Genomic DNA, 14,897 nt, shown 5'->3' with positions numbered 1-14,897 from the left:
ACTGACCCACGGATGGGTCTCAAAATAAGCAGGCCATGTAAATGAAGCCAGTTTGAAACATATAAAAAGATGTGTGTGTGTGTGGGGGGGGGGGGGAAGCACGACATATAAGTTTCATTTATATCAAACCCTAGGGAACAAACTCTGCAGTGACAGAAAGGAGTGTAGCCCAGAACAGCAATAGCTTACAGAGAGCGCCAGGAATGTTCTAGGCAACTGTGTGCCCGTCCTTTATTTTGATGATACTATAAAGATTTAGCACAGAGCAAACCTCACATGAACACTTTAACTAGATGCACTTCCTTATATGTTAATTACAACCACCGGATTAAAAAAAAATTAACTTACAGAAAAAAGTCCTCTTCTTCATCTGAATCATCTTCCAAAAGATTTCTCTGTTAAGAAATGAAAAGGCCTTGAATTTTCAGAAACAGAGGAACTACAAATTCTAGGATGCTCACATTTCTTAAAACCAAGCTTCCAGAAAGAGGGAACAGTAAATTACAGATGCCTCCGTGGCAGCTAGAAGAAATGGAACCTTGTTTGTTGGTCTTCCAGAGAAAATGCTTTCAATCCCAGAATCTTATCGTTCCTCCTGCCTCCACCCGCTCTGTTGGCAGCACTGAATTGTGGAGTCCAAGGGCTACCGCAGAATGAGTACAGGGGTGACCTTAGGGCAGAGAGAAAGGCTTTTCTAGATACTTATCCTGAAATATATGCTAATTTCCAACAAGACAACTCTACAGCTTCACATTATCAAACAGGAAGTCTCCCTTGAAATGGAGATGGGGCTGCATCTCCCTAAAGAAGAGCATGAGGTCCTAACAGGAGGTTAAAATTAAGCGAAATCTAAACCTTCAGACACAGATAATATACAGTTTGTAGGCAGAGTAATGGTGCCCCAAAGATATCCAAGTCCCAAAACCAAAACCTGTGACTGTTAACTTGTGAGGTGAAAGAGACCTGGCAGGGGTAATTGAGGAGTCTTAAGGTTCTTACTGATTTTTCATTTAAGCCACAACTAAGGAAAATGGTTTTTCCAAGAGAGGAGGGAGGCAAGAAAGAGACACTATGAGACTGAGATTAAAGATGGAGGAAGGGTATGAACCAAGAAAGGCAAGGAGCCTCTTGCAGCTTGTCTCAAGGAGCAATTTCCCACTAAGAGAATATAAAATAGTAGCTTTGTCATGCGTTAACTTTGGGTAATTTGCTTCTACAGAAATGGGAAATGAATCATGTATGTATCTTTTCTGAGGACATTGCTCCTCCAAGAATTAGACCAGCCACAAATAAGTCTTAAGACACAGAAGAATCAGCCAGGCATGGTGGCACACGCCTTTAATCCCAGCACTCGGGAGGCAGAGGCAGGCAGATTTCTGAGTTTGAGGCCAGCCTGGTCTACAGAGTGAGTTCCAGGACAGNTGGAAGGCCAGCCTGATCTACACAGAGTTCCAGGACAGAGATACAAAGAGATGTGCTGTCTCAGAAAAAAACAAAGATAGCCCAGCACTCGGGAGGCAGAGGCAGGCAGATTTCTGAGTTTGAGGCCAGCCTGGTCTACAGAGTGAGTTCCAGGACAGCCAGGGCTAAACAGAGAAACCCTGTCTCGAAAAACAAACAAAAAAGACACAGAAGGATCTAATTAAAGGATCTACTCAAACCTGCAACCACATTTGAATGTTTGGGGAGTGAGGGGGTGGCTCATAAGCACAAGGACCCGAGTTTGGATTCTCAGCCTCCATGTTTTAAAGCCATGTGTGGCATCACATATCTCTGCCCGCAGTGCTGAGGTTTGGAAACAGGAGGACCTTTGGTGCTCTCTGGCCAGCAAGCCTCCTCAGTCAGCAAGTGCCAGGGTGAGCAAGAGACCTTGTCTCAAAAATGAGGTGGAAGGCAACAGAGGAAGAGACCTAATGTTGACTTGTAGTCCTCACACGCACACATACAGGTGAGCACGCTTACATGCACACACACAAACATTAAAATAAGAGACGATAAAGTCAGTGGACAATAAGTTAATAGAAAGTATAACATAAAAGAAGTCTCCAAGAGAGCTTAAGACTGTCCTATTAAAAGTTCTGAGGCTGAGTGTGGGACGATGTGAGGAAGTGGGTGTGTGCTGATGTGCACATCCTGGTGAGGAGTGAGGGCAGGAAGGGAAAGAAAAAGTACACTAGCAAAGGTGGATCAGTTTATTTAAATATCGCTGCTTAAATAGTCAGTTAATATTTGAAAAACAGAGGGAAGAAGAACAAAGAGGGTAAATCACTAAGGTGCCTAGAGGTGCCAAGGAAAGGTAAAGATGAGGAGAAAAATAACCAATTTGGCACAAGTGTGAGGGAACAGAAAAAATGCATGTGTGTTGTGTGTCTATGTAGAATTATTAGTATATAACACATACTAAACAGTAACAAAGGAAGGCTCTATGAAATGTTCATTAACAAATACTTGTTAATACTGAGCATTTAATATGTGAGCTGTACTATGTCTCAACTTTCAAAGTGCTGGGTAATCCTGAGACAAATGCCATGGAGAGAATTCAAACAGCGATGGGGCAGAAAGGGACAGGTGACTACATGGGATTTAGATTGTTGGGGAAAATCATTCTGCAGAGATGAAATTTAAACTGAAGTTCACATGATAATAAAGAGTCAGCCAAAAATAAGAAACGGTATTCACTGCCCATAGGCGAACAGCTGGCACAGAGAAAGTCCGATGGTATTATTTACATTAAATGAATGACCCTATTAAAATTAAAATCTTATATGACTGGAATACCACAAACTCTAGCCAATATTTTTTTTTAAAAAAATTCACCTAATGTAAATGTCAAATAAAGAATAAGGTGGGGTGTGGAGAAAAGATATCCTGGTAAGTTCACACATAAAGAATATTAGTAATCTAAACCACTGAAAGACATAACCAAGTAAAACCTTTTGTGAGACAATTATAAAATGTACCATCTTTCAAGAAGCAATGAAAATGACATACAGGGACTGGTTAGATGGCACAGAAGTTAGAACACTGGTTGCTCTTCCAGAAAAGCCAGGCTTAATTCCCAGCACCTACATGATGGCTCATGATCTTCTGTAACTCCAGTTTCAGGGGATCTAAAGCCCTCTTATGGCTTTCTTGGGTACTGCACACACATGGTGTGCAGACACAAATGCAGGCAAAACACCTATATACATAAAATATTTAGATAAAAGGAATATAAGGTACTAATACAATATGCGCAAATTTTGCAAACTTTATGAGTCAAAGAAACCAACCACAATAAGATACACATCCTATGATTTCACTTACATTTTATAAAATGTTCAGAATAAGTCAAAATAGAGTTTTCCTCGCCATGGCTAAAGGGATGAATGGAACACGGAGGACTGGCAGAGAGGACAAGGTCTCCTTCGGAGACACTGATAGGTCTTAAAACTGACTGTGCCAGTAGTTGCCCAACTCTAAAATACCAAGATCCTCTGAACTGTATACATCCCATTTAAATGGCCATAAAACCTGAAAATATTGCCCTGATTGCCCCCATCTTTCTACCTAGGAACTGATCATTAAAAGCATTCTCTGATCTACCCTGTCTGTCCCATCTCCAGCAGGAAGGAAGGAGCAGAGGCCAAGGAGAAATGAGGAAACAGTTTCTCTTCCTCCTCCTTTCTCTATGTAATTAGATCACACCCTTTGCCCAATTGCACTTCCATACAGTCGTCCATGTTCATTAAACCTCAGCATAAAAACGGGCCAACTCACCCTGCTTTTAGGAATTCAATCTAAAGGCCCACATGTCACATAAAATAAAACCATGAACAAATAAATATGTTCTAGTTTTCCTCTGTTAACCTTCCTTTTATTATGGGGCATCAGGCAGGACCCTGTAGGTGAAGAGGAAACGGACTGCCCTGTTTCTGTTTCCATGCATTTCAGACGCTCTTCTATCACTTGCGGGGAATGAGACTTACACTCAGGTTCTTTAAAGCTGAAGAGTCTAAACTTACCCTCTCACTTTTCACAGACCCGGTCACGTCATCATCATTTAGGTGGCGCTTGAACTTGGGAGGCATACTTCCTGCTCACAAATGTTCCTGTGTTTCCCAACAGAGTAAGAATCCACCACCTTAGGGGGAAAAAACAAACAAATTTCACCGTATGAGGAACTTGGGGTATAAACTAAGTGCCTGACATTGTACCGTGCCCTACAAGAGAGTTATCTCCTCACCTCTAACTCTAACTAGCTACTTCTCCTCCATTCCACTGACCACACTCCATATGCTAAGCTTAGATTGAAGAACTAGTTAAAATCAGAATAAAAATGGATGGTATTCCCCTAAGGAAACACGAGAGAACAGATACTGTCAAAGAGGGAGAAAATGGGAATAGTCCCTAAATCTTGAAAAAGCTTTATAATTTTCACTTGGAGTCAGAACACAGAGGCATACTTCTAGTCACTGCACTTTTAATTGGTTGCTTAAGCAATGATTCAGTTCCTCATCTGTAAAAGAGTGATTTCCAGAATTCTGCATGAAGTTAGGTGGTGACATGAGATAACACATACAAAAACATTTATAAACTATCATCCATTAGTGTTCCAAGAGAAAGGCTAGTTTGTAAGTACTAATGTGACAATCTGGTAATAACAATTCTATATTTATATATATGCACACACACACATATACACATATATAACTCACTACATATATGTATACACATATTCAAATGTGTGTATATGTACATGTTTTCTCTCTGGCCTTCCTCTTTTTTCCTGACATGTAGACCCCAAAAGCCCCATACCCATGAGAGGTAAATATGTATTATGCTAATGAGATTGACAGGTGTCCGGCAGTCTATAAGCAGCTTCAGAATGGAGGCTATCACTGAAAAAAAACAAGTCAGGATTAAAAGGCCCAGCTATTTCAGTCCACAGCCCTCCAACCTCTGCAGAAGCTGGTGGGCTAAAGGCAGAAGTGATACCTGACAGCTGCTGTTATAATCTACTAGTCCCACAAATGAAGCTTCCATGAAAAGCCAAGTGGTTGGGACCCCAGATACAAAAATCCAAGAGGTCCAGACCCCAGGGTGCTTTGAGATATAAACATGTGACTTTCTAGAGGGTGGACACCTGGAGGGTCAGAAGAGCTCTGGGCTCCTCATACTTTTCCATCTATTCCATCTGATAATTAATCTGCACCCTTTATATCAGTCTTTAAAAATAAACTGGCAAACTTAAGCAAAGTGTCTCCCTGCATTCTGTGAACCAGTCTAGTAAATTAATTGAAACCAACAAAGAGACTGTGGCCATCACAATTTACAGCCAATCAGGTACAGTAACTTGCAAGTACACTCTAAGTGTCCTTCACCGCCGCTTTAATCTCACGTATGTATCTTCTGTATAACATTTCTATTCAGTGGCCACCTGAAGAAGGGGACAGTTGTGGCTACTTCCTAGTAGACAGTGGTAGAAATGAACTAAGAGGACTCTCAACTGGTATCTCCTGGAAAATCTCCTGCAAAATTGCTTGCTTTCTGAGGAAAAACACCCTCCTTGCTGTCTGGGTACACAGACATTTTCTGAGAGAAAATGTGCTTTTTCATACATAAAAACAAAGAAGATAAAGCAGGGCTCCTTTGTTGTGGAAGCACCCCACAGCCTTTTATATGTTAATGTGCACTGTGATTTTTCCAGGGAATACTTGAGTATGCAACATAATCAAATTTTTCTAGGGGAGTGGCTATATGCAAATACACATTTCCAGTATTTTGGAGCAGATGATGACTGACTAAAAATCTATACAAGCCTAAGATGCTTAGTATGTGCTAAACCCATGTATGCATCTTCAGTAACAGAAGCATTCTTAGCATTGGGTTACATAATTCTTGACACTTCTTTCAAGTAAGCATTAAGAAAATTTACTAAGATAACTGTGTTATGTCACACCACTCAAACAGACCAATAAGTGGCTATGCACTATCAGTTTTAATATTTATTCATTTAGTTGTCATCGTGTTCTAGAACTCTGTTTTAGAAAGGTATCCTTTCTTATAACAACCTATCTTCTATAAAAAACAAACAGATATTTAAATAATTTAGATATCAGTTTATTGATTTAAGGCACTAAGAGAAGCCCGAATCAAAGTAATATCATTGAAATCAGCTTCCTGTTATTTGTTTTCAAACTAACAACTTCACTCATAACATAGCTGCTATCCATCCATGCATGAGTCACAGTCCAGGGGGTCTTTATTCCACATTACTTCCGTTAGAATCATCTGGCCCATTTTATTCCTTACATCTTAATCTCAGAATAAATTTCATGCAGAAATGTTACAGAATGCACGGGGAAAAAGTTGATAAGGCAAGAACGGGAGAAAATGAGATTTAAACTGTATCTGGACGAATATTTATATCCTTGACAGCCCAAAAGAAACAACTGGCTGATAACAGATACTGATCTTGGCCAACAGCAAAAGCTGATCTTGGCCAACAGGAAAGAGGGATCAAGCAAATTCACAAAATGTCTTTACACGGTATGACACTAAAACGTAATGAGGAGTAAACCTCTTATTCAAGTTCTAAAATCCAAGCTATCAGTTTGAGGAAGGAAGCAAACTCAGGCCAGACAAATAAACAAACCACCAGCAAATCAGCAGACTGATAAACGAGCTACCCTGGAACTGCCCGCAACTAATGATAGTTACAGATTAAAAATAAGTAGCGTAAATAAATTGTACTCAGAAATTAGAGTTGACTCCATTCTGCCTACAGTTCCTCCTACCAAAAACACTCTTGTCGGTTAACGTGTCTACGTAGTAAGTAAGAGTCATCGTGATGTCTTTCCACGTCGTGGATGGAACACCACACGGTTCACTGAAGTGTCAACATCGCACGACTCTTACGTGTACTTCCCCGCTCGCTCAAATCTCACGTATGCATCTTCTGTAGTACGTTCTCTATTCCGTGGCTTTACATGTAATCCACTTCTAACCTGTTGTTTAATCTACATTGGCTTTTTACCTCGACAAAACAAGCTCTATTTCATTTCGCTAAAAAAGCTCGAATCTGGCTGGGCACGGCTTTCCTTTGCTCAGCCTCTAACCCCCTCGCCAGTTCTTCCTCATTTCTCATCTGCAGTCTCGGCTGGTGACAGTTCCACGCAAATCGTGACTGGAAATCTTACTCGCAAAACCTGTTACGTGTAAGGATTCACCTCCACCCCCGGGTCATTCTAAGCACAGCGGGGATGCGCGCTTTCTCCGAACCCCCGAGGAAGGACCTCGGGCGATCCTCTCTGGCCAATTCCTCGGCTCCCTTCGCTGCCGCCACCCCAGGCCACGCACCCCGACATCTGCTCGGAACTCTGGCCCCCGACTCCCCGTACAGGTGCCCCCTCGGGAACAGCTCTCCCCCTGGAGGGCAACTCGATCTCAAAGCTCCTCGGCCGCCCCAGCCCCTCCCCAGTCCTCGCGCCCCTTCCTCAGGACACCCCGGGCCCCCGGCCTTCCCCACTCGCGACCCGACCCTCGCGCAGGCCGGCTCCCAGCCCCAGCGGACGTTGGGGGCGGTAGACAGGGGCGTCGCCTGGCTTCCTGCCTCCTCAGGCGCGCCGGGGCGGGATACCTGCGGTCTCCGATGGGCTCCGGGCAGCAGTCCCTGCTGGCAGCGCAGGGCGGGCGGGGGAGGGAGCGGGAAGCGGAGGAAGGAGGGTGGGAGGGGGAAGGCCGAAGGCGCAGAGCCGCCACCGCTCCGCTCTGCTGCAGCGCCCCCGCTCATCGAGCGACTCGGCGCTCCGCCGCCTGGCGCTGGGTAGAGGGGGCGGGCTCAGGCGAGGGAGATCGAGCCTCTCGGTACTCCGAGTCCTGGAGAGGGCGCAAGGGGGCGGTCTCAGGCAACGGAGATCGAGCGTCTCGGCGCTCCGGGTCTTGTCTTCTGGCGGAGGGGGTATGTTCAGGCAATGGAGACCCTGAGCGGGTCGATCGCTTCCGTCTTTCTTGAATCCCAGAGAACCTCCAGGGGTTGTGACGTTCAGATCCGATGGAGGAGCACGTGGGTTGTACATGGGATGAGTAGGGAACGTTGAGGAGAAGTCTTTCAACTGGCGCTGAAAGGGTGACTAGGATGTAGGTCTCGTAGAAGATGCTACTTTGCGGGGCTCTCTGAAGGACCTGAGTAAAAGGGGCCACATGTGATAAAATATCTGTCTAATACCATTTACAAAATTGGTGAGGGTACTCAGTTTCATTCCTTTTGGTTGTAGCCTAAATGGCAGGATCCAGACATAGGGATTCAGGCGGGAAACCATCCTTGCATTGCCTTTCTGCCAATAATTCATCTCCTTCTCGGTCTCTGCTTGACATATTTATTTAAAGAAGTCTGGCGTTGCTAGACTTAGTCCAAAACCGTAGAAATGTGTATTTCTTTTCTTTTTTTAATTTATCCTCCTACATGTCTTTTAAGCTTAATGGTTATTAGTCCTTTGTTAAGAGTTTTTAAACTGTGGGGAAATATATTGCCAGTTTATTTGATAGACACAAAAATAAGAAAAGATGCTCAGGGACAAGAAAACAAACCGGAGGAGGAAAATTCCAGGAGAAAGCCCTCTTTCACCCGCTCTTTAGTGTAGGGTTGCTGTTGGGCTCACTGGTTGAGAGTTTTCACCTCACAACTTGGCTGACTTGGACTGAAATGGCCTGCCCAGATAGAAGTATCTTAGTCTGTGTCTCTGGCAGGGCATGGTAGTGAGATTATCACGGAGTCACTAGACAGCCCAGAGGTAGTCTTTTGTTTGTTTGTTTGTTTCTATTCATTTAATGTTTTTAAAAGATTTATTATGTGTATGAGTGTTTTTGGCTGCATGCATACATGTGCATACACTACTGTGTGTATGCCCGATGCTCTTAAAGATCAGATGAGAACTTCAAATCCCCTGGGACTGGAGTTACAGACTGTTGCAAGCTGCCATGTGGTGCTAGGAATTGAACCTGGGTCCTTAACAAGAAGGATAAGTGCTTTTTCTCACTGAGCCATCTCTCCAGCCCCTTCAGTTGATGATTTTATCCATATATTTGATTACTACGCCGAACTTCCTTGCCTTGTTTGCTAGTTAATGTCCTTGTCTGTTAACAGCATAAGGAAATACGATAATAGAGCTACAATGGACATGTCATTCATATATGTCTTATTATTCTTATGAATAATCTGTTATTTTTCTTTGTATTTAGTCATAATGCCTTAATTTGGCTACTTATTTTGATTGCTTTTGGGCCAGGAACATATGCCCTCACTCTTCTTTAGTAATGTGGGAGAGACCCTTTGACTATCACTAGCATTTGTGAAAACTTAGGAAGTGTGATTTCTATGGTCAGTGTGAGTATCTGTCTTATTTATTGTTCTATTGCTGTGAAGAGACACCGTAACCACAGCAACCTTTATAAAAGAAATCATTTCATTGAGGCTAGCTTACAGTCCTGAGGCTTAGTCCATTATCAGCATGGTGGCATCAGGCAGACATGGTGCTGGAGAGAAGCTGAGAGTTCTATTTCTAGATCTGCAGGCAGCAGGCAAAAGAGACACTGGGCCTGGCTTGGACATTTGAAACTCCAAAGCCCACCCCAAGTGACACAGTTCCTCCAACAAGGCCACATTTATTCCAACAAGAGCACCCTGTCAAGTAGTGCCACTCCCTAATGACCAAGCATTCAAAGCTGTCAGCTTCCTGAGGCAATACTTACTCAAACCACCACAGTCACATAGTACCAGTAAGTATGAATGATTACAAATATCTCTGTAACAAGAACTTAGAAACCACTTTCATTAAAAAGCACTGATCATTTGAGTCCTTACGTGCTTGGGCCCACAGGTAAATCAAGGTAGTATGAGAGGCAGGCATGGCCGCCTTCATTGTGTCTGTCTTCTTTACATTGACTCAGAATCCCACCAGACTCTGCATGCACACACGTTAATCACTTAAGTAGTGTCTTTCACCTAGTGCTGTGGTTCTCAACCTGTGGGGCTCAACCCCTTTGGGAGGGGTATCAAGCAACCCTTTCACAGGGATTGCCCAAGACCTTCGGAAAATACAGATATTTACATCCTGATTTGTAATAGCAGCAAAATGACAGTTATGAAGTAGCAGTGAAATAATGTTATGGTTGGGGTCACCATAACATGAAGGACTGTGTTAAAGACTGGCAGCATCAGGAAGGCTGAGATGCACTGCTCTAGAAGGAGAAAGGAAAGCATCCTAAAGGTGTTGGGCTTTGGCACAGGGTCTTACTATGTAGCCCTGGCTGTCCTGGAACTTACTATGTAGATCAGGCTGGCCTCAGACTCACAGAGATCCATCTGCCTCTCTCTCTTAAATACTGAAATTAAAGGCAGGGGCAACCATATCCGGCTTGGACTCTTAGTATTTCTAGTGGCTGCATTAGAAACAGCAGATAGAGCCAGAACAGTCAAGGACACAATACCTACAGAGTCAATTAACCCCCAGCCAAAGAGCATACAGGGGCTGGATCTAGGCCTGTTAGACATTTGCAGCACAGATGTGCAGCCTAGTCTTCACGTTGGTCTCCTAACAAATGGAGTGGCGGCTGTCTGTGGCTCTGTTCCCTGACTTTGGATCCCTTTCTCCTAGCTGGACTGCCTGATAGGGCCACAGGGCCTCAGTGGGAAAGGATGCACTTAGTCTTGCTGTAACTTGATATCCCAGGGCCTGCTGGTACCCAAGTGAGGCTTCCCCTTCTCCTAGAAGAAGGGGAGGGGGTAGTGGAGGGAGGGACTTGTGAGGGTGAGACTGGGAGGTAAAGAGGGAGAGGGGCTGTGACTGTAAATAAATAATTAATGAAAAATAATTCAAAACAAACAACAGAAACAGGTGGTTGTGAGCGCCATGTGGGTGCTGGGAATTCAATCAGTTTTTTCTGCAAGACCAGCCAGTGCTCCTAACTGCTGAGCTGCCGCCTCTCCAGCCCCAAGCGTCAGATTCTTAAGTGGACTTTCCATCATTTCTTTTCGATTTAGCTCATCTCATGCTTTCTTCCAGAAATTCTCATTCCCATTCCCGAGCCGTATTTGAGGTCTGTGTGTAAATCAGGTTGTCTCATGCCCTGCCCAGGATTCCTACTTCTCAAATCTGCTAAGGTGATTGCTGCTTGATTTATTTCCTTTCCAGCTTTCAATCGTTTGTTGCTATTGTTTCCTATGAGGAAAAAAAAAAAAAAAGGAATGTAAATTATAAGAATGCGAATAAATAAGAAATAATAAAATGCTGAGTTCCATTTGTCAGTGAATAGCAGTAGGAGACAGCTCAGCAAAAAATATGCTGTCTATTCTTTCTTTATAGGGAAACACTCCTAAGCAAACAAGAATGTGGTCTTTCACATATAGAAATACAGACTCCCTGGCAAACAAACTAATAGTATTTGCTTGCAGAACAATTCATATACGTGGAGTTTCTTTAGCAACATATCCGTGGGCTGAGATTACTTATGGTAAGTCCATCAGGAATCTGGCTCCAAGGGTATAGATCACTGAGAAGTAGCAGTGTAAATTATTAATTAGCATAACAGTGTTTAACAGCTGTTTCATAGCTGAGTCAGCTAGCTCATTCTGTATTAGTGGGGTAACTATACATCTCGCTTAGAAAGCACATAGAGTTCCCTGGACAAAAAGTGCACCCAAGTCAAGAGTTAGCTAAGGAGCAATGCCAAGTAATCGAATCCTGTCCCTACTTTGTATCATTTGATCAAGTAAGTTATGTGGAGCCCGGCTTTAAAATACAGATTGACTATGATTTTTTTTTTTAATCATGTTTGTATGGTACTGGGAATGCCCTGATGACTCCTCAGAAAACTTAAACATGACATTAAAAGAAGGGTTCGTAGAGACACTCTGTTTCCCCCCTAACTCCCTATACATCTTAGGGAAATGCCCCTCCTTCAAATGAGGACATCAAAGGAAACACATCTGGTTGTGTTATATGTCTTAATTTACTGTTAAAAATGGCCACCATTTGTGAAATGCCTGTCTTTAAGCACCATCCTCATAGTTAACCCATTCTATTACTATACAACAACCTAGAGATAGTATCATTTTCCTTGTCAATTTAGAGAGCATGATTCCGAGATAAGATTGTGTAGTTGTTCAGGGTTTTAGGGAATACGCATTAATGAATATTGCAGAGATATAAGCTTACATTAAGGTAAAATAAATATTTCATCCAAATAGGTCACATGCTTCCCCTAAAATAGAAACTAGGCAGTTCTTACTTTTTGAAAGGAGGGATAAAAATGTTTAATTGTGGAAGTATACTGGTAAATTGAGTCAATTGCAATGTTGAATAGACATATCAGTAAAATTAGGATTTTTTCAGATACTTCACTACTAAGTTCTTTAAAATTGTATAGAATTAACATGCCAGGATGCCACAATCACACAAAGGTAGACTAAGACACAGTGGTTGTCACATATTTGTAGTTAGAAGTCAATGTGACCTACACTTTCAATCCCAGGACTCAGGAAGAGAGGCAAGTGGATCTCTGAGCATTCATTGTCAGCTGGTCTACATAAGAAAGAAAGAAAATAAAACAGAACCAATATTCAAATTAAACTATTTTTAAATGTTGCATTGTGATACATTGTTCCTAATACTGAAAATTTCCTAACACTTAAACAGCATTTATAAGCCAAATAACAAGAGAATGGGATAGTAAAAATCAATTTATCAACTTTATAGTTAAAAACTAGTGCAAAATGGAGATAGTAAAATATAAAGTCAGTATGTTATTTTATCTTAGTACAAGTAAAACAATTTTGTTATACAGAGCCTATCAAAAAGTTTTGGTTTGGGGCTGGTGAGATGGCTCAGTGGTTAAGAGCGCCGATTGCTCTTCCGAAGGTCCCGAGTTCAAATCCCAGCAACCACATGGTGGCTCACAACCATCTGTAACGAAATCTAATGCCCTCTTCTTTAGTATCTGAGGACAACTACAGTGTACTTACATATAATAAATAAATAAATCTTAAAAAAAAAAAGTTTTGGTTTAAAAGACACAATTTCTGTGAGCTGTGTGGAGTACCCATGGTGAACAATGCTGTGTGGCCCAGCAGCGGACCAGACAACAGCTCCTACAACCTGGGGGCTGAGAAAGTTCCATAAATAAATACACTGTCTGACCAGTTTCCTTCTATGGTGTGTGACTTCCTAGGGAGGTGTGAACAAATGTCCATTTTTCCTCAGCTAGGGCACCAGCAGCAGACAAGAGAATAATTCCACCCCAGTCTATTGTGGTGAACCAAAGAGTTGATTGGGGTTACTTCCTGGAGTGTGGGTGACTCAAAAGCAGAGAGTGCATCACCCAAAGCCAACCCCTACATGGCTTGTTGCCCAACTTGCAGATGACTCCACTAGAGAGACTTAGCAGCTCTGCTTTTATGAGCTTAGTGTCTTGAGAATCTTGTGCTCTGTAGCATTGTAGCATTCTGTAGCCTCCCGAATCTTGTGAGCCTCTCCTTCCAAGAGCAGTGCTCCAATTCAGAGGGGTTAGTTATGCAACATTGTGTACTACTGCATTCAGCCTGTAGTCTTGACTCTATCCAGTTACTTTTAGGGAGATGCGGAGAGGGTGCACCAGGTGCAAGTGTTTAGACTTTCTCTGAAAATGTCCCCTGTGCCAAGTTTCTTCCAAACTGATGAGCAAGCTTTTGGTTATTGACTCCTGGTCTTATTTTCGACTAACTTTTTGTAGCCTTCCTTTGATTTGACACCATATCAATAGTGTCAAATGGCAGGCCAACATAGAATTCTCTTATTTTCTCCTCTCGCAGTTGTCTGCCATTGATTCTTCTGTTTTATCTTTAGCTGCTCCAGCAGGACCTCAGTCTGATCCTGTGGTGGTAGCTGTGGACTTCCTGCAGCCCATCTACTGTTGATGGGGAAGCCATGCCCCCCCCCCCAGCTTATTCTTAAAGCATATAGAAGCACTCTTTCAAGTTTAGTACCTTGCGATGATCCCACTTGATCTAGGAGGGTTTAGTGTGCTGAAAGTCAAACATGGCTTTCTTGCTGAAAGTGGTAATGCTAATTTTAGGTGTAGTGGATCAGCTAATCTTTCAAATAGGTATTCTATTAAAGTTTGAGGATATAAAAGTGGTGAACTATACATTCTCTTCCAAATACAGTCTTATACAGCAACACAACACTAAGTGTGTTAGCCTTGTGTTACAATGATAAAATGATTGTGTGGTAATCTCCCCTGTTGACTCACGTGTTTGAACACTTGGTCCCCACTTGGTGTTGCTGTTTGGGTAAGTTTAAGAACTTTGGCCCTGGCTGGAGGAAGGAGGAAGTATGTTACTGGAGGTGGGCTTTGAGCTTCTCTCTCTCTCTCTCTCTCTCTCTCTCTCTCTCTCTCTCTCTCTCTCTCTCTCTCTCCCCCCCCCTTTTTCCCCCCCCCCCCCCCCCCCCCGCTTCTGCTGCCATACCTTTGCTCCACCAGCATAACTCTTAACTCTTTGGAACTATAAGTAAACCCAAATGAATTCTTCCTTCTTTAAGCTCCATAGGTTGGTTGTGGTGTTTTACCATAGCAATAGAAAAGTAACAAACACAGCAAGAGGTAGCATAAAAAGAAGGAAAATCAACTGAATTAATGAGTTTCAGAGATTTTAGCTCATAACTTGGGCTCCTTGCTTTTGGGCACAAAATGAGACAGATTATCATGGCAAAACAGCACTTTGAGAAGCAGGCTGACCACTTCATAGTGGCCAAGAGAAAAAGAGTCAAAGAGACCAGGCAGTGGTGGCTCACGCCTTTAATCCCAGCACTTGGGAGGCAGAGGCAGGCAGATTTCTGAGTTCCGGGCCAGTCTGGTCTACACAGTGAGTTCCAGGACAG

The 14,897-nt window shown here is 42.8% G+C and overlaps 1 protein-coding gene and 1 long non-coding RNA gene across 3 annotated transcripts in view; one reads left to right on the top strand and one right to left on the bottom strand.

Moving 5' to 3' along the window:
• The window catches only part of Vamp4 (vesicle associated membrane protein 4), a 30,547-nt gene extending 22,665 nt beyond the window's left edge, over window positions 1-7,882 (bottom strand). For both annotated transcript variants that reach the window (XM_021172318.2, XM_021172344.2), the window contains exons 1-3: window positions 7,622-7,882; window positions 4,005-4,123; window positions 349-395 (exon numbers count right to left, since the gene is read on the bottom strand). In XM_021172318.2, the coding sequence (XP_021027977.1) occupies window positions 349-395; window positions 4,005-4,070 (113 nt within the window). In that variant the 5' untranslated portion in view covers window positions 4,071-4,123; window positions 7,622-7,882. The remainder of the gene's footprint in view (window positions 1-348; window positions 396-4,004; window positions 4,124-7,621) is intronic.
• Window positions 7,863-14,897, top strand: part of LOC115031296 — a 14,619-nt gene continuing 7,584 nt past the window's right edge. Inside the window, exon 1 of the long non-coding RNA XR_003836894.1 lies at window positions 7,863-7,942. This is a non-coding gene — a long non-coding RNA (uncharacterized LOC115031296). The remainder of the gene's footprint in view (window positions 7,943-14,897) is intronic.

Source organism: Mus caroli, chromosome 1 (genome assembly GCF_900094665.2).
Source record: "Mus caroli chromosome 1, CAROLI_EIJ_v1.1, whole genome shotgun sequence".
NCBI lineage: Eukaryota > Metazoa > Chordata > Mammalia > Rodentia > Muridae > Mus > Mus caroli.
Note: the sequence above shows the minus strand (reverse complement) of the source record. Positions and strands in the feature narration are given on the sequence as shown.